The sequence below is a fragment of the Convolutriloba macropyga genome, chromosome 15 (genome assembly GCF_964194025.1).
Source record: "Convolutriloba macropyga chromosome 15, txConMacr16.3, whole genome shotgun sequence".
Lineage (NCBI taxonomy): Eukaryota > Metazoa > Xenacoelomorpha > Acoela > Convolutidae > Convolutriloba > Convolutriloba macropyga.
Genome location: NC_134482.1, coordinates 35,844,115 through 35,867,469, shown reverse-complemented (window position 1 = coordinate 35,867,469; position 23,355 = coordinate 35,844,115). Strand labels below are relative to the sequence as shown.

At 32.4% G+C, this 23,355-nt stretch overlaps 2 protein-coding genes across 2 annotated transcripts in view; one reads left to right on the top strand and one right to left on the bottom strand.

Moving 5' to 3' along the window:
- The window catches only part of LOC142353881 (multidrug resistance-associated protein 1-like), a 653,144-nt gene that overhangs the window by 452,921 nt on the left and 176,868 nt on the right, over positions 1-23,355 (bottom strand).
- LOC142354645 (transmembrane anterior posterior transformation protein 1 homolog) lies at positions 1,133-21,516 on the top strand. Its single transcript, XM_075406990.1, has 6 exons — positions 1,133-1,628; positions 2,258-2,514; positions 2,969-3,294; positions 17,891-18,018; positions 18,934-19,059; positions 20,634-21,516. The coding sequence occupies exons 1-6, from the start codon at positions 1,149-1,151 to the stop codon at positions 21,261-21,263; spliced, it is 1,947 nt and encodes a 648-aa protein (XP_075263105.1). The 5' UTR covers positions 1,133-1,148; the 3' UTR covers positions 21,264-21,516.

The following is a 23,355-nucleotide window of genomic DNA, read 5'->3' as shown; positions in this document are numbered from 1 at the left end:
TGTTTTATTCCTTGAATTATTCCTTGGAATGTTTGAACTGAAACCCTGCTGGTAGTTCCACTTGTTTGAAGGTTGTTTAATTGCTCTTGAACGAAGTTCATAGCAATTATTGTAAACGTAAGTCTTTTTTTATGCAAAATTTTCGCTTGACATTTTTGACTTTTCGAGTGACTTTTACGCCGTTGACTTTTTGCGTTTCGCGTGATCTAAAGTTCACTCTCAATCAGAATTTAAAGCAGCTGAATACAATTGGCGGCAATTTAATACTAAAAGTCCAATGAAAAGTGCGCCGAAACTGGTGCCATTTTTTACTTTAAATCTTAATAGTGGTATATGTTAACCTCTAATGTGGGTATTTGAAGCCCACTATTGAACTTCTTATTACCAATTAGGTTACCCCTCCTCCTCCCCCTCCCGACTGAAGCAGGCTGCAATTGATTAGAGCTCCCACTAGTCGTTCGAGAGCAATGCTTCCGACGTTTAGTCGGTTATGTTTGTTTTTTTTTTTTATTTTTCGGAGATGATTTATAGGGATCGTGTTGTTTACTATGGGTGCACATTTATAAGCACTGATAAGCTAGTGCCAATTCTTTGTACTAAATTGCAGTTCAGTTGCTGTCTGAGTTTTTAATGCGTTGCCTTTTGAACGGGCCAGGAGGTTTTGCTAATTGAGCTGCAATAAAGTCTTTTTTTTGTAGAGGTAGCTTTTTTGTTTTTGCAGTATTTGCAAAATTGTTGACCATAGGTAAGATATTTTCCATAATCATTATTGATAATTTTGACCGGGAAGAGCTATTATGTAGCTAGATTCTTTCAAAACCTCCGAGTAACTTAAAAACTGAATGAATTTTGTGTTGAAAACTTCAATGGAGACGAAAAAGATAAGAATCTTTTTCATGATCGATGCTTTAGCCGAAAGTTGATAGAATTGAGTTGTCTGGAGTGGAATTAATAATTGAGAATGACGAAATGGAAAATACCTGTCTTATCAGACTGAGGAATTGCCGTAATTTCTGAATTTGGAACCCCTATTAAATACTGAATCAGCTTTTCTCGAACCTATTGAATTTCTGAATGGTCAAAACTCTTAAAGTATGTTTCCTATGCTCGTTGTTTGACACATTTCAGGTTTGTATTTGTTTCGCAAAATGGCTGCGTTTTCTACAACTCGCGAGCTGAAAGCAAATTACAACAGCGAGAATGTCAAAAGTGCCAATTTCCAATATGACTTAGTCTCAAACTTGTCCAAGATGTCATATACGAAATACTTTGAAATGGAAATCAAGAACACGTACGAATTGAATAACGAACACGAAAAGTATGAAGAGAAAATTGAGAAAGTTTACACGTTGATCAGAATTCCCTTTCATTTGGAAAAATTCTTCCTGTATGGATTTATGCTGGCGTTGGATTCGTTCATATTTGTGCTAGCTATGCTCCCTATTCGACTGTTTCTGATAATCAAGTCGGTTTTATTGTCGTTATTTGGACGCCAGAGAAAGACAAGTGACGGGAGGAAGAAACGGATGTTGGAGCCTGCTCAAATTTGTGATATTGTGCGAGTGCTATTGACTGTGTTCTGTTGTTGCAGCCTTCAGTGGATAGACTTGTCGTTTCTGTATCATCAGGTAAGGTGGTAAAATATTTGAAACATTTTTTTCGTGATTTCAATGAAAATTTCGTTAAGCGATTTTTTTGAAGTGATATTATGAATATTTCATAATATTTATGAATATTACGAATATTATATGAAAATTATAAAATTATTAATATTTTTGTCAACTGATATTTTAAATGTTTTTTGTAATTTTGTGATGACTACTTGCCGAGCATGGAAAATTTTCACCAAAAAGAATGAACAAATTTCAATCTTAAGCGTATTCTATGATGGATAGATAACTCATGTTTTGTGTGAAATTGAAACGATTTTATTTCTAATCATAAATGGTTTTTTCATAGCACTCGTATTGCTAGATTTTATTTTTGTTTCAACAAAATTTACGCTTCGTTTTTAGATGTATAATTTTCTGGGTTCTTTTTGCTAAGTTATGAAGTCGCTTTGAAGACTGAAGATATCTTGTACGGATATCCTTTTTAATTGCAAGCCAAAAACCGTTGTAATCAGTTAAGTGACAAATGGTTGGTTGGCATTAATTTGGAAAAAATTGATCAATTATGTATTGATGACGTTAGAGTTTGAGTTGTTCACCTATCCGAGAAAACGAGTCTACATTCTTGAACAATTCTGTTCTCTCAGGTGCGTGGCCAGAATGTCTTGAAAGTGTACATAATATTCAACATGCTGGACGTTGCAGACAGACTGTTCTCTACTCTAGGACAAGACTTGATGGACACTGTATTTTGGACCGCTACGCGTATAGCTCAAAAGGATCATGCAATGGTGTCCATATCAGCTCTGAGAGCTCTTTTCAAATTCCTCTTCCAGTTCTTTCTGGCCTTCATGTACATATGTGTGCATTCAGTTATCATCCTACTTGAAGCTACAACTTTAAGGTATGGTTCGAGTAAAAGTCACTTGTCTGTTTATTCCCCATCCCCATATGCACTACCCTCGCCTCATAAAGCATTCAAAGTGACACCAAACTTGATTCATCTCAACACAGAAGATCTTGAGTCTCTTGACTAGACTTGCAATGGCTTATCGCATAGAATTGTTCTGGGACAGAGGTCAGGGTTTGAATTACTCCTCTGGAGTATTTATTGCTCCTTTTTACTACTATGTTTTTTAAACACATAAACATCCTGCAAATTAGTACGCATCCTGATGGTTTTGTACCAAGTATCATTGAAGTATCTTTCTATGATTCAGTCTGCTGTGAATCTGGGTAGACTGAAAAATGGGTGTGTATAACTTCGTTGTTTGTCCCCTCCAATGCAATATGATATTTTTCTGTAATTTGTGGATAGATTTTTTTCATTGGAGAAATTACTTCTTTCTTTTTTTCAGTGTTGCCTTCAATTCGCACAACAAGAGTCTCTTAATAGTGATGATGTCGAACAATTTTGCGGAGCTGAAGGGAACGGTGTTCAAGAAATTCGACAAAAACAACTTGTACCAACTTACCTGCTCTGACGTCAGAGAACGACTGCATCTATTAATTCTACTGGTCATAGTGTCAGTGAGGAACCTCCGAGAGTTGAATTGGGATGTGGTTTATTTCGGACAGCTGTTACCTGAGTTAGCCCTGGTTGGGTTTTCGGAGATCATAGTTGATTGGGTGAAACACTGTTTCATTGCCAAATTCAACGAAATACCAGCTGATGTTTACTCAGGTTAGGAATCTTTGCTAAAATATTATACTCAACATCAAAAGTAAGTTAGCTTCATATAATTTATGAGATCAAAATTTCATGTTTGATAGGAAATTACGAGAAATTAAAAGAAACTGTAGAGTGCTAACTTACCTTCGATATTAAGTAAGCGCTCATTGGCAAAACTAAACGCATAAAATGCAGTTTTACCTGGCCAACTGCCTGTTTTTGAAGTCAGTTTTTGTCAGAATAATTTTCACTGTTTCTATTGGTTTTCATGCTGGTCGAGGCATTATTATCAGAACTTTAATACATTTCGCTTGACAAAAATTGACGAGCCGGCTTTCAGAGAAATTTCAGACAGAAGTTGGTCAGTTTTCTGATAGCAACAGGAAGTTGAGTCCCACCTAAAATCTGTTCAACTTGTTCGCGCCTCCATTAATTTGAGTGAAAATTTGTATTTCGAATTCAATTAATTGACGAGCATGTTGAAGAGATGTCACGTGGGACTCAACTTACTGTTGCTTACGTAAAAGTGGCAAACTTATATCTGGGTTTTCTCTGTATGTAGGCTTGTCGGTTTTCTATTTGAAATCTATGAAAGATCTATTGCTTTTGCCGCGAACAACATAAAAAGCAACGTTTTGAAGTGTTTTCTAGTCTGATTTGGCAATTCTACTTCACCTTAATCTCTTACTGCTCAGATTTTCTTTATAATAGTTAAGGGAACTATTGTGATTTTCCATAAATGGTTATTTGCTCATAAATGGTGCAATGAATGTGTAAGAAAGAATCTTTTTTTGTTGTAACACTGATAATTAATGATATAACACGGACAGGTTACGAGGTCGTTCGACATTCTCTTTCAAACCGCCTTTAACAAATATAAACTTTAACCTAAAGATAACCATTTCTGACGGAATTTTGCCCTATTGACTGGAGACTAATTTCACTAAGTCCGAATTAGATACAAGAAATGATTCCAGGTTATGATGTGTATATTCACGTAAGTAGTGATGTGTCTTTCTGGGCAAACTACGGGGGGGGACATCAAAGACACATCACTACTCACGTAACTCGAGCGGCCTTGAGATACAGATATTGCCAATTATATTAGAGTCACTTCATCACTGTCACCGTGATTTGCTGTCAGCTATGTTGTTGTGCTCATTTTTATTCTATTCCAAGATGCTTTTCGTAACACGATCCCTCTTTACTTTTAGTCAGTTGGGGAGCATGTGTTGCCCAAATTTTCTTTTTAATTAACTTTCGTATCCGTACATGTCGTCGGGCACTCTCAAGAGGACCTTACTCGAGTAATTTGCACTTTAACGTAAACTATTTATATATGTTCTCTCATGCTCAACAGTAGTAGAGGGTAAGCAGACCTGGGGGGGGTGGTAAAAGGACGTACCTATGTATAAAGATTACCTATAGCCTATTTTCATCAATTTTCCAAAGACGTACCTAAAAAAGAGAGTGAGAACAATAGACCTGTCATCTTATCGTAATTACCCGGGGGTAATTATCTTAATTACCCCAGGGAAATGCATCCGCTCTAATGCACTTCAGCTAATCTTATCTACTAAATAAATTATATCAGCAGAACTTTTACTTTCAAACTTTTCATTTACGCATAATTTTTTCAATTATAAAATTTTTTTTAGTTTTTGATTATTAATGACGTTTTGATTTCAATAATGTCAAATTATCGGAAGTTTTTCAAAAAACTTCTTGAAAGATTTTTTTTGAAAATGTCAATTTTTTTTCAATTGATTTTACTCATGATGTGAAAGCATGCAAGAAATCGATTTTTTGGCGTTTTCTTTTGGTAGTTTCTGGTTTTTTTCTCGGTAGTTTCAGTTTCAAAAAACCAAAACCGTTAAAAAAAATTAAATAAGGTTGTTCTAATAATCGATTAGAAATTTTTTAACACAGATTTCAATGAAAAATACTAAAGCACAGCAGAAAACCATCACTGAAAATTTTTTTGTTTTTTTCATAGTTTCAGATTCTCAAACCTCAAACTAAAATTTTTTTGGTCGAAAATATATGCTACAGTACAACTTCAGAGGGTATTTTTCGAAGTGAAGTTCAATGGTGGTAACTTCACGGTCAATTATAGATTATGGGTTTGGGTTTTTTGAAGTTTTAGTTTCTCAAACCTCACACTACAAAACAATTTCCTTGAGAATGGTATGCTATATCAACTCTCTATATGTTGTTTTTAAACAAAGCATTTGATGGCAATTTTTTAACCCTAAGAAGTTACACTTTTTGGTTTTTCCGAAGTTTCAGCTTCTGAAACCTGAAACCTCAAACTATTTTTTTTGGAATTGTTTTACAGTACATCTTTATAGCTTAATTTTTAAAGCAGAATCCAATGGACATAGTTCAAAAGTCGTGAAAAGAGGACAAGTTTGTATTTTTTAAAGTTTTAGATTCTGAAACCTGAAACCAAAAAATTTTTTAGTAAAAAATATTTAGTTCTTTTTAATAAATACCCTATTCTTAAAAAAAATGAAAAAAAAATACCCATTTCATACCAAAAAATACAAAAAATACCTAATTCTTGCCAAAAACACCCAATTCTTGTCCAAAAATAGCCAATCGTTGTCGAAAAATTCCCAATTTTTCCCAAAAAATACCCAATTTTTGGCAAAATACCCAATTTCTAGCAAAAAATACCCAATTTTTCCCAAAAAATACCCAATTCTTCCCAAAAAATGTCCAAATCTGGCCAAAAAGTACCCAATTCTGGCCAAAATATACCCAAATTTTCCCAAAAGATGCCCAATTTTTCCCAAAAAATACCAAATTCTTGGCAAAAATGCACAATTCTTCCCAAAAAATACCCAATTCTTGGCAAAAATACACAATTCTTCCCAAAAAATACCCAATTCTTGGCAAAAAATACCCAATTCTGGCCAAAAAATACCCAATTCTTGGCAAAAATACCCAATTTTCTCCAAAAAATACCCTATTCTTCCCAAAAAATACCCAATTCTGACCAAAAAATTCCCAATTCTGGCCAAAAAATACCCAATTCTGACCAAAAAATACCCAATTCTGGCCAAAAAATACCCAATTCTTAGCAAAATTACCCAATTCATCCCAAAAAATACCCAATTCTGGCCAAAAAATACCCAATTCTGTCCAAAAAATACCCAATTCTGGCCGAAAAATACCCAATTCTTGGCAAAATTACCCAATTCATCCCAAGAAATACCCAATTCTGGCCAAAAAAAAGAACCCAATTCTGACCAAAAAATACCCAATTCTGACCAAAAAATACCCAATTCTTGGCTCAAAATATCCAATTACTGTCAAAAACACCCAAATGCTTACAAAAAATATCAAACTGTTGCCAAAAAAAGATCAATTCTAGCACAAAAATATCTGTTTCTAGTCATGAATTACACAATTCATAGCAAAAATACCCAGTTATTACCAAAATCTACTAAATTTTTTCCAAAAATACCAAATTCCTGCAAAAAAGAACCCGGTTCTAGCAAAAATATCCCAATACTTGCCACACAAAGAGACACAAATTTCGTCAAAAATACCCATTTTTACAACAAAATAGCGAAATCTTGTCGAAAAATACCCAAATTGTAATCAAAATAACAAAATTTTATCAAATATTTATCTAAAATATATCAAAAACTAGACAATCTTGCCACCATCCGTTTTTCTCTAAGTTCCTATCAACAATCCAATTATTTAGTGACCTTAAAACATCAACTTTTGAGATCATCTTTTGTAAAGACGAATCTTCTCAGGTGATCGATATAGGTTTAATGAGCACAAATTTGTCACGAAGTTTTTGCTATTGTTCAGAATTAATCGTTAAATGTTTGAGTTAAATCATAGTTATTTAACAATTACGTCCTACTATGTTGTCAATTACGAACAATTAAGTGATCTCATTTTTTGTTAGAGGGTCACTCACCTCTTTGGAACAAAATTTAGTCCAACTACGTCATATGATTACTACAATTACGGATACTTAAGTATTGAATGGGGTCACTGAACTCATGTGAACAGAAAATAATACTTACTAATTACGATATTATTCTTATTTTATCGAAGCATACACCGCTCACGTGATTGAGGTCTTACTCATAATAATGTAATAATTACGTCACTATTGCATCATAATGATGTCATTTTTTATTGTAGTGTACAAACAAAAATTCAACTCATTGTGCTTATTTTCCTTCTCTTCAACAACACAACTATAGTAAGCTTTTTCATTCTTTTTCGGAGACAATTTCAGTCTCCTTTTCCTACAAACCTAAGTTTTCAGTTATAAACCTTTCAGTGGATATTCTTCATCTCTAGGACATCTTCCTATTTCCCATTCCAGGTAAGTCACCTCTGTTATAGAATATGAAAACAGACCAAAAAAAGAATAATGGGCTATTATAATCATCGTACTCATTCGCAAATAGCATATTTTTTCTTCAGAGAGAAAATTTTCAATATCTGTATTTTCATTTTATTTAGGAGTTCAACCGTCGTCTCCTAAAAAAGGCTGGAATAATGAATATCAAATCTGAAATTGAACGAAAATCTGAAGGCCCACTTCTTCTTCCCCGATTTCAATGATGATGTAGCAATTATAAAGGAGAGGAAGACGTGCTTCGGCTGGGTAGCTGAACCTCCATCCTCCATTCCGAGGCAGCGTCTAGTCTTCATTATTGCAATCCATACAAACAGACAACTCTAGACTTCTACGAGAACTACATCGAAAACAAAACTTTACAAGTCTCAGACAACATGGAACTGAGCAGATCAGTCCGTGCACAATTTTGTGATTATGAGTTGTCCTATAGACCAATGTATGAAAATCAATTAGGATTTTTTGAGGAGGAGAGAGAAATTAAATTTCTCTGGTGTGTCTGACGAGTATGACAATTTGCAGGAGCAGAAACCTGATCGGGATTGTGACGAGTGGGAAAATGGGTCATTGACAGGGAGTATAATCGCAATTATAAAGAAGAGAACGCACTTGATCCCAAGTTAGACAACAAAAAATCGGACCAGGCAGTCCCTTTTGCGTGTTTTTCTACAGACACTGGACAAGATGCAATGAAAGAAGTACAGGGAGCATCGAGTGTTGAAAATACTTCAATCAAGTCTGCCAGAACCATCCTTAGTACTGTACTCAATGATTATACAGATTACCAAGATATTTTATCTAATGAAGCAAGTGAAAAAATATCTGAAAAAACTTCCCTCAAATCTGAGCAACCAGCGTCTTGTACACAAAAGACTGTCAAGAGAAGGGCTCCTGCTGTCAATAACCCTGAAAGAGTGGGAAGTAAAAATTTAGATGGTGATGAAAACGAAGACAACATGTGTCCTCCATCGTGCAAATTGAGACGAGCTGCTGAGTTGTATAGTAACTAAACTAACAGGCTGAGAAGTTATTTCTTTGACTGATTATCTGTTTGTATTTCCGGTATAATTTCAGATCCAAAAACTATTATTTCCTGAGGTGACTAATTGACTGTTTAATTTGTAATATTCTCTTTTTACACTCAGAAAAAGCTGAATTTCATGTATGCTTTTGAATTGATACTTTGAGAATATACTGTATTTGAGTTTTACAAATGCATTTTCGAAATTAACTTTTGTTTCAAGTTCAATTTTGAATTAAAATTTATGTCAAAAAATGCCTGTTTTTGTAATATCTAATTTATTTCTCAAAAATGGCGGTTAACGATGGAAAAGGCTTGTTTTCATAAAATGTTTTTTCAAAAACTCGGGTTTTTTTTGGCTTCTGCAATGAACTCCCGGCAGCTGATACTGGATGATCCAAAGCAATTACAGTGATAATTTCGAAGCAAACTCTAGCAGCAATTCTTCCCATCAGAATATTGCAATAAGCGTGCTGCCTTTGATAATAGATTACCTGGTCATTTAAAAGAAGAATTTTTGGCAGGAATTTTTAGAAATAGATACTCATACAAATCTTTGAGTATAGAATTTACAATTTTCTAAAAAAGTTGAAAACCTTTTGCATAATTTTTTACTGTTTTGAAAAAAAATTTTCTTTTACTATGCCACTTTTTTTACAAAAGGTTTCTTTTTTCATTTTTCCATTTGTCAGTTTTTAAAGTTTTTTAATGTGAAGTCTTGAACTGAATCATTTTTTTAAATGAAAATCTTTTTTACTAAAATGATTTTTTTTTGAAAATTGTTGTGTTTTACACACTGTTTTTAACAAAAATGTAAATCTTGATGTTTTTTTATTTTTTATTTCTCCTTTTTTTTCTGTTTTTTAATTTTTTAATGTAAAAATTTAAATTTAATTAATTTTTTGAAAAAAAAAGTTTTACTAGATTAATTTTTCTTTCAAAAATGCCGTTCTTTACATAAGGTTTTTAACAAAAAATGCAACTTGTGTTGTTTTTTATTTTTTTATTTTTCCTTTTCTGTTTTTGAATTTTTTTATGTAAAATTTTAAAATTTTTTTTTCGAAAAATTTTGTTTTACTAAAAAAAATTTCTTTCAAAAATGCCGTTTTTTACATAAGGTTTTAATAAAAAATGCAACTTGTGTTGTTTTTTATTTTTCTATTTTTCCTTTTTTTTTGTTTTTGAATTTTTTAATGTAAAATATGAAACTTAATTAATTTCCTGTTTGAAAAAACAAGTTTTACTAGAATAATTTTTTTTCAAAAATGTCGTTTTTTACATAAGGTTTTTAACAAAAAATGCAACTTGTTGTTTTTTGTTTTTCCTTTTTTCTGTTTTTGAATTTTTTAATGTAAAATTTTAATTTTAATAATTTTTTTTTTGAAAAAACAAGTTTTACTAGAATATTTTTTCTTTCAAAATTGCAGTTTTTTACATAAGGTTTTTAACAAAAAAAGCAATTTGTAATGTTTTTTGTTTTTGAAGTTTTTTATGTAAAATTTTTAATTTAAATAATTTTTTGCAAAAACAAGTTTTTCTAGAATAATTTATCTTTCAAACATGTCGTTTTTCACAAAGTTTTTACCAAAAAATGCTATTTTTGTTTTTTATTTTTCTATTTTTCAGTTTTTGAATTTTTTATTGAATTAATTTTTTTTCTTAAAAAATGTTGTTTTCTAAAATATTTTTTTCAAAAATGCCGTTTTTTAATTATGTATTTAACAAAAAATGTGAATTTTGTTGTTTTTTACTTTTGTTTTTCCTTTTTTCAGTTTTGGTTGTTTTTTTTGTAAAATTTTTAATTTAATTTTTTTTAAAAAACATTGTTTTAGTAAAACAATTTTTTTCCAAATGTCGTTTTTTGCATAATTTTTCAAACAAAAAATGTAAGTTTGATGTTTTTTTATTCTATTTTTTAATTTTTCAGCTCTTGATGTTTTTTGCAATTTCTTTAGCAAAGCAGAAAATTGAAAAAATCAATGTATTACAATTATTACAAAAATCAATTAGTTATTACAATTATTTATTACAAATTAATACACTTATTAATAAAATTTGCGGAAATCTATAACAAATCAAGCTTTTGATGACAAGCATATTTGTTTTCATTTTTCATTTTAAACAATTACTTTTTTATTGATATCATGTTCTTCTTGAGAAATTCTTCTGCGCGCCTAACGATCTTTTATTTCCGAACAACATCCAGAGATGCACGCTAGGGATGCTTGAAGCCAGTAATTGTCACCACGCGACACCGGTACCCCGGGGTTTACTCTGAAGTATGTTTATCACGAGACGATGAATAAATCGGAATTTCTCAAGAAGAACATGATAATAAAAAAGTAATTGTTTAAAATGAAAAATTAAAACAAATATGCTTGTCATCAAAAGCTTGATTTGTTATAGATTTCCGCAAATTTTATTAATAAGTGTATTAATTTGTAATAAATAATTGTAATAACTAATTGATTTGTGTAATAATTGTAATACATTGATTTTTTCAATTTTCTGCTTTGCTAAAGAAATTGCAAAAAACATCAAGAGCTGAAAAATTGAAAAGTAGAATAAAAAAAACATCAAACTTACATTTTTTTAATTAAAATATTATGCAAAAAACGACATTTGGAAAAAAATAATTTTACTAAAACAATGTTTTTAAAAAAAAATTCAATTAAAAATTTTACAAAAAAAACTTCCAAAACTGAAAAAAGGAAAAACAAAAGTGAAAAACAACAAAATTCACATTTTTTGTTAAATACATAAATAAAAAACGGCATTTTTGAAAAAAAATATTTTAGAAAACAACATTTTTTAAGAAAAAAAAATAATTCAATAAAAAATTCAAAAACTGAAAAATAGAAAAATAAAAAACAAAAATAGCATTTTTTGGTAAAAACTTTGTGAAAAACGACATTTTTGAAAGATAAATTATTCTAGAAAAACTTGTTTTTGCAAAAAATTATTTAAATTAAAAATTTTATATAAAAAAATTCAAAAACAGACATAAGGAAAAATAGAAAAACAAAAACATTACAAATTGCTTTTTTTGTTAAAAACTTTATGTAAAAAACTGCAATTTTGAAAGAAAAAATATTCTAGTAAAACTTGTTTTTTCAAAAAAAAAATATTTAAAATTAAAATTTTACATTAAAAAATTCAAAAACAGAAAAAAAGGAAAAACAAAAGACAACAAGTTGCATTTTTTGTTAAAAACCTTATGTAAAAAACGACATTTTTGAAAAAAAAATTATTCTAGTAAAACTTGTTTTTTCAAACAGGAAATTAATTAAGTTTCATATTTTACATTAAAAAATTCAAAAACAAAAAAAAGAAAAAAATAGAAAAATAAAAAACAACGCAAGTTGCATTTTTTGTTAAAACCTTATGTAAAAAACGGCATTTTTGAAAGAAATTTTTTTTAGTAAAACAAAATTTTTCGAAAAAAAAATTTTAAAATTTTACATAAAAAAATTCAAAAACAGAAAAGGAAAAATAAAAAAATAAAAAAACAACACAAGTTGCATTTTTTGTTAAAAACCTTATGTAAAAAACGACATTTTTGAAAGAAAAATTAATCTAGTAAAACTTTTTTTTTCAAAAAAAAAATTAATTAAGTTTAAATTTTTACATAAAAAAATTAAAAAACAGAAAAAAAAGGAGAAATAAAAAAAAACATCAAGATTTACATTTTTGTTAAAAACAGTGTGTAAAACACAACAATTTTCAAAAAAAAATCATTTTAGTAAAAAAGATTTTCATTTAAAAAAATGATTCAGTTCAAGACTTCACATTAAAAAACTGACAAATGGAAAAATGAAAAAGAAACCTTTTGTAAAAAAACGACTTTTTTGAAAAAAGTGGCATAGTAAAAGAATAATTTTTTCAAAACAGTAAAAAATTATGCAAAAGGTTTTCAACTTTTTTAGAAAATTGTAAATTCTATACTCAAAGATTTGTATGAGTATCTATTTCTAAAAATTCCTGCCAAAAATTCTTCTTTTAAATGACCAGGTAATCTATTATCAAAGGCAGCACGCTTATTGCAATATTCTGATGGGAAGAATTGCTGCTAGAGTTTGCTTCGAAATTATCACTGTAATTGCTTTGGATCATCCAGTATCAGCTGCCGGGAGTTCATTGCAGAAGCCAAAAAAACCCCGAGTTTTTGAAAAAACATTTTATGAAAACAAGCCTTTTCCATCGTTAACCGCCATTTTTGAGAAATAAATTAGATATTACAAAAACAGGCATTTTTTGACATAAATTTTAATTCAAAATTGAACTTGAAACAAAAGTTAATTTCGAAAATGCATTTGTAAAACTCAAATACAGTATATTCTCAAAGTATCAATTCAAAAGCATACATGAAATTCAGCTTTTTCTGAGTGTAAAAAGAGAATATTACAAATTAAACAGTCAATTAGTCACCTCAGGAAATAATAGTTTTTGGATCTGAAATTATACCGGAAATACAAACAGATAATCAGTCAAAGAAATAACTTCTCAGCCTGTTAGTTTAGTTACTATACAACTCAGCAGCTCGTCTCAATTTGCACGATGGAGGACACATGTTGTCTTCGTTTTCATCACCATCTAAATTTTTACTTCCCACTCTTTCAGGGTTATTGACAGCAGGAGCCCTTCTCTTGACAGTCTTTTGTGTACAAGACGCTGGTTGCTCAGATTTGAGGGAAGTTTTTTCAGATATTTTTTCACTTGCTTCATTAGATAAAATATCTTGGTAATCTGTATAATCATTGAGTACAGTACTAAGGATGGTTCTGGCAGACTTGATTGAAGTATTTTCAACACTCGATGCTCCCTGTACTTCTTTCATTGCATCTTGTCCAGTGTCTGTAGAAAAACACGCAAAAGGGACTGCCTGGTCCGATTTTTTGTTGTCTAACTTGGGATCAAGTGCGTTCTCTTCTTTATAATTGCGATTATACTCCCTGTCAATGACCCATTTTCCCACTCGTCACAATCCCGATCAGGTTTCTGCTCCTGCAAATTGTCATACTCGTCAGACACACACCAGAGAAATTTAATTTCTCTCTCCTCCTCAAAAAATCCTAATTGATTTTCATACATTGGTCTATAGGACAACTCATAATCACAAAATTGTGCACGGACTGATCTGCTCAGTTCCATGTTGTCTGAGACTTGTAATGTTTTGTTTTCGATGTGGTTCTCGTAGAAGTCTAGAGTTGTCTGTTTGTATGGAACAGAGACTTCTGGCAAATTCTCGATTGCAGTAATGAAGACTAGAAGCTGCCTCGGAATGGAGAATGGAGGTTCAGCTACCCAGCCGAAGCACGTCTTCCTCTCCTTTATAATTGCTACATCATCATTGAAATCGGGGAAGAAGAAGTGGGCCTTCAGATTTTCGTTCAATTTCACAGATTTGATATTCATTATTCCAGCCTTTTTTAGGAGACGACGGTTGAACTCCTAAATAAAATGAAAATACAGATATTGAAAAAAATTTTCTCTCTGAAAAAATAATATGCTATTTGCGAGTGAGTACGATGATTATAATAGCCCATTATTCTTTTTTTGGTCTGTTTTCATATTCTATAACAGAGGTGACTTACCTGGAATGGGAAATAGGAAGATGTCCTAGAGATGAAGAATATCCACTGAAAGGTTTATAACTGAAAACTTAGTAGGAAAAGGAGACTGAAATTGTCTCCGAAAAAGAATGAAAAAGCTTACTATAGTTGTGTTGTTGAAGAGAAGGAAAATAAGCGCAATGAGTTGAATTTTTGTTTGTACACTACAATAAAAAATGACATCATTATGATGCAATAGTGACGTAATTATTACATTATTATGAGTAAGACCTCAATCACGTGAGCGGTGTATGCTTCGATAAAATAAGAATAATATCGTAATTAGTAAGTATTATTTTCTGTTCACATGAGTTCAGTGACCCCATTCAATACTTAAGTATCCGTAATTGTAGTAATCATATGACGTAGTTGGACTAAATTTTGTTCCAAAGAGGTGAGTGACCCTCTTACAAAAAATGAGATCACTTAATTGTTCGTAATTGACAACATAGTAGGACGTAATTATTAAATAACTATGATTTAACTCAAACATTTAACGATTAATTCTGAACAGTAGCAAAAAATTCGTGACAAATTTGTGCTCATTAAACCTATATCGATCACCTGAGAAGATTCGTCTTTACAAAAGATGATCTCAAAAGTTGATGTTTTAAGGTCACTAAATAATTGGATTGTTGATAAGAACTTAGAGAAAAACGGATGGTGGCAAGATTGTCTAGTTTTTGATATATTTTAGATAAATATTTGATAAAATTTTGTTATTTTGATTACAATTTGGGTATTTTTTGACAAGATTTTGCTATTTTGTTGTAAAAATGGGTATTTTTGGCGAAATTTGTGTCTCTTTGTGTGGCAAGTATTGGGATATTTTTGCTAGAACCGGGTTCTTTTTTGCAGGAATTAGGTATTTTTGGAAAAAATTTAGTAGATTTTGGTAATAACTGGGTATTTTTGCTATGAATTGTGTAATTCATGACTAGAAACAGATATTTTTGTGCTAGAATTGATTTTTTTTGGCAACAGTTTGATATTTTTTGTAAGCATTTGGGTGTTTTTGACAGTAATTGGATATTTTGAGCCAAGAATTGGGTATTTTTTGGTCAGAATTGGGTATTTTTTGGTCAGAATTGGGTTTTTTTTGGCCAGAATTGGGTATTTCTTGGGATGAATTGGGTAATTTTGCCAAGAATTGGGTATTTTTCGACCAGAATTGGGTATTTTTTTGGACAGAATTGGGTAGTTTTTGGCCAGAATTGGGTATTTTTTGGGATGAATTGGGTAATTTTGCCAAGAATTGGGTATTTTTTGGCCAGAATTGGGTATTTTTTGGTCAGAATTGGGTATTTTTTGGCCAGAATTGGGAATTTTTTGGTCAGAATTGGGTATTTTTTGGGAAGAATTGGGTATTTTTTGGAGAAAATTGGTTATTTTTGCCAAGAATTGGGTATTTTTTGGCCAGAATTGGGTATTTTGTGCCAAGAATTGGGTGTTTTTTGGGAAGAATTGTGTATTTTTGCCAAGAATTGGGTATTTTTTGGGAAGAATTGTGTATTTTTGCCAAGAATTGGGTATTTTTTGGGAAAAATTGGGCATTTTTTGGGAAAATTTGGGTATATTTTGGCCAGAATTGGGTACTTTTTGGCCAGAATTGGACATTTTTTGGGAATTGGGTATTTTTTGGGAAAAATTGGGTATTTTTTGCTAGAAATTGGGTATTTTTGCCAAAAATTGGGTATTTTTTGGGAAAAATTGGGACTTTTTCGACAACGATTGGCTATTTTTGGACAAGAATTGGGTGTTTTTTGGCAAGAATTAGGTATTTTTTGTATTTTTTGGTATGAAATGGGTATTTTTTTTTTCATTTTTTTAAAGAATAGGGTATTTATTAAAAAGAACTAAATATTTTTTATCAAAAATTTTTTTGGTTTCAGGTTTCAGAGTCTAAAACTTTAAAAAATACAAACTTGTCCTCTTTTCACGACTTTTGAACTATGTCCATTGGATTCTGCTTTAAAAATTACGCTATAAAGATGTACTGTAACAAACAATTCCAAAAAAAAATAGTTTGAGGTTTCAGGTTTCAGAAGCTGAAACTTCGGAAAAACCAAAAAGTGTAACTTATTAGGGTTAAAAAATTGCCATCAAATGCTTTGTTTAAAAACAACATATAGAGAGTTGATATAGCATACCATTCTCAAGGAAATTGTTTTGTAGTTTGAGGTTTGAGAAACTAAAACTTCAAAAAACCCAAACCCATAATCTATAATTGACCGTGAAGTTACCACCATTGAACTCCACTTCGAAAAATACCCTCTGAAGTTGTACTGTAGCATATATTTTCGACCAAAAAAATTTTAGTTTGAGGTTTGAGAATCTGAAACTATGAAAAAAACAAAAAAATTTTCAGTGATGGTTTTCTGTGCTTTAGTATTTTTCATTGAAATCTGTGTTAAAAATTTTCTAATCGATTATTAGAACAACCTTATTTGATTTTTTTTTAACGGTTTTGGTTTTTTGAAACTGAAACTACCGAGAAAAAACCAGAAACTACCAAAAGAAAATGCCAAAAAATCGATTTCTTGCATGCTTTCACATGATGAGTAAAATCAATTGAAAAAAAATTGACATTTTCAAAAAAAATCTTTCAAGAAGTTTTTTGAAAAACTTCCGATAATTTGACATTATTGAAATCAAAACGTCATTAATAATCAAAAACTAAAAAAAATTTTATAATTGAAAAAATTATGCGTAAATGAAAAGTTTGAAAGTAAAAGTTCTGCTGATATAATTTATTTAGTAGATAAGATTAGCTGAAGTGCATTAGAGCGGATGCATTTCCCTGGGGTAATTAAGATAATTACCCCCGGGTAATTACGATAAGATGACAGGTCTATTGTTCTCACTCTCTTTTTTAGGTACGTCTTTGGAAAATTGATGAAAATAGGCTATAGGTAATCTTTATACATAGGTACGTCCTTTTACCCCCCCCCAGGTCTGCTTACCCTCTACTACTCTCAACTCTTGTCATTGCCATACCTATAATAAGTTGTAATCAAGCTTTTTTTCAACAGTTTTTCTTTCATTTTTGCCAACTACTTAGATGAAAAATGGACGTCATTTACAGAAATGCTAAAGCTACATATAAATAGCTATGATCATCCATAGGCTTAAATGCCACGCAATTTTTCTTTGATAGTGCTATAGATGTCAACTGATTTGTCAAGATCTGAGTTATCTGAGCGCATGAATCTTTGTCGCCCAATTACAACCTTCCGGTGCCTTGCGTGGTACGAGGACTTATAAGAACTGTTTTGTTTGTTTTAATGATTCTGAAATAGGTACCAAAAATTGACTCATTATCAAGACAAAGTTAAAATTATGGTAAATTTCTGGCTAATTTTGTTTTTTTTTTGGTTTGAGAATTCTGAGTACTCAGTATAATCAAAGTCAGCATCTTCATTTTTTGTGGCAACAGCATTTTAGAAGTAATGCTTCTTGTACGATTTTTTGAATTACTAGCATGTAGTTTAATTGAAGAGCTGATAAATCCATTTTTTAAAAATTGTTTCTATTTTAACTGTGCAGAGCTCAGCTGGTTGTAAGATTTTATTTTCGTAGAGTATCGTCTGAGTCTGGCGATGGATTGGATGGGAAGTAAAAAGAAGGACTCTGTCTCGGAGCACTGTGATGTTGTGGCTAGGAAGATGGGGCACAACCCAATTCCACTAGTCTGTGTCCTATTCAAGGTAAAACAATTGTACATATTGTCACCACCATCAGTTGAAAGGGGACTTCAGATCAGATTTGATCGTTCCCTAAAAGGTGTTGGTCCAATTGAAGGAGTTAAAGAATTTTTCCTCCCTTGCCTGCTTTGAAGCATTACTATGCTTAAACGATATTCTACATAACGAATATTGTACGCTTAGTAGGTTTCATGAAGTCAAATAAGAATAAAGAATTGCGAGCACTAACTTATGAAGCAGTGTTTACAGCAGGGCAAGCTTGCTTCGAAAATATATGCTGTTTTTTAGAACTATTTTGTTTCGAACACCAATGAAGTTCATGACATTGCAATCCTTCGCTTTAATTGCAATCGTTCGGTAACGAATCTTGTGCTGCACTGCTTGTATTGTGTTAATTAATTTAATTAATTTCCTGCGTAACCACAGCGGAACAGCATTAGGCGTACAGTAGCCTGTTCTCAGCTGCCCTTTTTCTTATTATTCCCCACATTTCAGACTGATCTTTTCATGAGCAGCATTGCTCTTTTTTTTGGTGACTATAGCCACTTTTTTTGCTTCTGAAACTGTCACGTGGTACCATCATTGCAGCCAACATTGGTCAGGCTATGGTCAACCTGAAGCTATGGTTAAGTAAGAGCTCATCCTCACACAGACAGCTTCACGGAGGCAGGGGACTGAACTCTCAATCATTGGCGTGTGAATCACACACCTTACCTCTCGGCTATCACGCCACTTATTGTAAAAAGGAAGAACTAACTAAGTAGGAAGAATGAATAAAATTTTAAACGACTTTTACATAGATTTTTTAGTTAAAATTTGCACGAAGCTGCCAATTGCTTTAGAAAATGATTTGACTGCTGTTTATTTAACAATAGAACTGCTTTAAATACTTAATAACAGTACTTTTTGTGTTTTCAGACGTTCGACCAGATCCTGTTTCTAACTGACCCAATTTGCGCCTTGTGCAGTGCAGCTGTGATCATACCAGTGAGCATTGCAATAAAGTTTGTCACCAGTGTCCATGTTCTCAAACAGTCTTGCCAGGTACAGTGAAGTATTATTAATTGCTCTTGATTGAAAAGTAATTATTGTAAACGTGTCTTTTTTACGATTCGAAGAGGAGTATTGGTAGTCTACAGGTTTGTACGACTCGAAGAGGAGTATTGGTATTCTACAGTTTTTTTTAGCTAGAGGAAGTTTGTTCATGACTTGGATTTTGACTTCTTTCGTTTCTGACATTTTCCTCTGTTTTTGATTGTTGACTTTTGTTTTCGAACATTGTACTTTAACAGTAGCATTAATTTGTAATCTATAGAGGTCAATTTTGAGATTTTTTGATCCTATGTAAGTCCCCCTAATCTAAACTATAGACCCCTCACCTACCGCGTCTACACTAGAAATTCTCTCTCCAAAATAAAGTTTGTTGGAGACACGATGACAAGGCCCTGATAGCCGAGTTATTAATTCCTCTATCGAGTCGAAGGAATCGGATTCATGGGGTTGCGGTTCAAACCCTACTTTTGTCTGAAGTTTTTGCACCCATAAGAAATTTATCTAGGCTGCAGCCCCTTAATTAAATTGCCCCGCTTGTCATTTGAGTGCAATTTTTCCGTACATTAATCGGTTTATGTTTTCTTACTTTGGAAGAGGTGTTTTGGAATTTTAAAGCAATTGTGAGCAAAAGGAAATCAATGTCACTGTAGCTGAATGGTTAAAATGTCAGCTGCCATTAAAATTGAGGTTTCGGTTTGGGACCCCAGTGCAGGTGTTTTTGCACCCATGAAACGTTTCAAAGCGGATCTTCTCCGTTTGTGCACCCCAGCTTAGTGGGTGCATATTATTTACACCCCCTGACGCACGTGCCGTATTTTGACATAAAGATTCAATATGTAATGGCACGTGCTCCGTAACGGGGGGTTCATAACGTACTGGGGGGGGGCACAAACGGAAAAGATTCTTGAAAGCTATACCCCATCTGAATTAAATTGTCCCGTCTGTCATTCGAGAGCAATTTTTTGCGACGTTAGTTGGTTTATTTTCTAATTGAGATTGCTGCGTTTTGACGACATCTTAAGTTCCCTAGCATTATTGCCCTGCCTTTTGAGTGTATGGTCAATTCTTTGCTACCTCAGGTTGCCAGCGATTTTGAACACATCTCTGATCAATTGATCAGGTCCAGTGTTAGGCAACTGAAACCATTCTTGTTAGAGCCCAATGAGATCCCTGATTGTGTTGATATAAATTCAACCCTTTCAACCCAAAGAGGGGAGTTTCGGGTCCAAATCTGGTCAACAATAAATTGGGAATGCAATTAGTAATTTCATTACATTGTCTCAACCAACGAGCGGGGAGACTGAAGTTAACTACAAAACTACAAGATCAGGCTGGTCATGAGGATTATACTGCAGCATTGAAAACCCGATTGTGTGGGTGTCAGTTTCAAGATGTGTCGAAATGGCAATTTGATCTGTTCATGATTTGAACTGATTATAACTTTGTGATTAACTTAGATTCCATAAAAAGATGTCTAACGAGTTAATTTAATGAAATCATTATTGTTCGTGTTAGAATTTTTAACCGGAGGATCATACCAACTGAAACATTTTTGTTTATTGTAGATAATCAAAGGTCACCGAGATTCTCAACGAGAAAACGCAAAATCAGTTAGCCAATCAGACAGACAATCTCACAACTCAACACCTGTCCATCAAAGACAACACTCACCTCAACCCCCGCATAATTCGGCATCACAAAACTGCAGACAACGTGTGCAACATAGCATATCTTTACCAGATACGCAATTAGTGACAGGAGAAGGAGATCCAACGTCGAAGAATTCCCTTTTCAGAGACGCCGAGAATCCAATCAACGAAACTGAGTTTTACCAAATAACGCAAAGTACCCCGGCTATTAATGAGCTTCACGAAACTCATCTCCTCCAAAACCAACAGATAAATGCAGTATCGGATTCTCCACTTTTGAGCGCTTCTTTGGAACAGCTAAATCAGTCACAAATTGGCCAGGGACCTCTGTTTACAGAAAATAGCACAGTGAATCTCCCCGCTTATCAGCTTAGCTCTCCAAGCGATGAGGAAGAAGCTAGCAATGATATGGCTACGGAGATTAGAAGTAATGTATCGCCAACAAAGACGGTAAAATTCCTGTCTGTTGATACTATCGAAGCTAGTCAAAGTGACGATGAACTTGTCCGACAGCAAAGTAGAGTTGTTCACGACAAAACTGAGTAACAGTTGTTGTCCCCTAACGTAGCTTATGAGATGATATGTATGTTATTTTTGGTGCTCATGGAATTTTAGCCTGATTACCGCTTTCTAAACTACGAAATGAAGACCTTAACTAAGTTAAAGACCATTGAATTCTTCATTTTGCTTTTTCCGGAAGTCAGCTAGTTTATCAAAATAATTGATATTTTATTGTTTGTTCGTAATGGTAATTTTCGATATAAATATTCTAGGCGGTAATTTACTCTTTCTGATGTGACATTCTTCCTTAGACGGAGTAAAAGAGCATTTCATTAAAATCAGATTTCTGTTTATTCCAAGCCGCACTACTATTATTCGATAAAACTTATTAGTTGAGACTGATTAGTTTAGTAGAAAAGATCTATGCTTTTAATTCCTCTCAAACGCGAAGTTTGTAGCAATTATATAAGTCCTGTCGTTCTTTATATGGGACTTTTCATACTACCGACTTATCGTCTGATATTTGTTTCATCTGACAATTTGACAGGTCACATCGGCTCCCTAATTAGTCATATTTGAGCTACTTAGTGATTTCTCTTCATATCTAATGGTTTTAACGACTTTGACACTTGATTTTAAAAAAATTGAGTTGTATTTTGGATTTAGCGTGTTTCTATTCTTCTGCTGCTTAGTCTCATTAATGAAAGGCCAATAATGGTTCCAATTTATTGTAATGGCTTTGTTTGCTTTGACTCCTTTTCAAAAATACTTTGTTCAATTTTTTTTTATTGTTGCCTCCATTTGTTGTCATTGTGATACAATGTCCCTTACCTGCTTTTGATATATGCTTTTTGATATATGCTTTTTGATATATTCGCAAGTTGATCTATGCTTTCTAAGGATGAATCGCCGTTAAAGATTGAAGTTTTAGGTGCTTGTTTTAATATTTTCACACTACTTTTTTTGCTAAATGTCTAGTTGTCCTTTTACTTTGTCTTGCATTGGCTCTTACTTTGTTCAATTTTCTTGAATTGTAATCCAGGATTAGTGGGACTGTATTTTCTATATCGTCGTGAAGGTTCCTGTTTAGACCATATGACATCAAGACCACTTCAAATAAGATTTTGTTCATTCATTTGTTCTTTCAGTTCGTCTAAAAACTTTCTTCTTCGAAATTTTAGGTCTCAGCCTTTTCATTTGGTGTTTGGCTACACGTCTATGAAGTTATCGCAGCTGTATTCTGACAATCTGCCAGGCATGTTTAAAATTTCTCTTTGCTCTCAAATGAAGCCTGTAGCATTTATGTTACTCCTATTTTTCTTTTCGATGCTAATTTATCCTTTATTTTTTCGACTCACTTTTTCACAATTCCTACGTGATCTAAATTGCTCTTTTTAAATTGAATAACCTACTTTTTTCGCCACATTTCACCATTAAATCTTAACTCAAAATAGCGAAACAATTGATTTCTTTTTCTGTTTTGAATATTAGGAGTGGTCTATATTGAGAGTAATTTGACCAACCAAAGCCGGTTATGTTTGCAATTTTTATCCTAGCTTTTATCCAAAGTGGGCTCAATGCAAAATGGACAATTTATCTCAGCGCTGTAAACTTTAACTCCAAGTTTGTACTTTACGCTCACCCGAAGTTCTTTATTTTCATACTTTTAAATCAATTTTCGTCCTGGTTAGTGCTGAGCTTTTTCTACTCAATGATGCTGATAAATAGCTGAGCCGTGAATGCTGAGTTGAAAAAATTATTTGGTTTGGTATGAACTGGTGTTTCATAGAGATCATATTTGGTCCAAATGAGGTCAGAGATGAATCTGGCATATTTTCGAAATCTTAAGTTTTTTTTTACCATCGTTGGTCACAAAAGTTAGGACGTCGGTACTTCTAATTGAAACTGCTCGGGTTCAATATTCGGTTTAAGTATGCTATATCACGATTTTTTCGACTCACTTTTTCACACTTGGCAACTTAATTCTTACGTGATTTAAATCGCTCTTTCCAAATTGAATAACCTACTTTTTTCGCCACATTTCACCATTAAATCTTAACTCAAAATAGCGAAACAATTGATTTCTTTTTCTGTTTTGAATATTAGGAGTGGGCTATATTGAGAGTAATTTGACCAA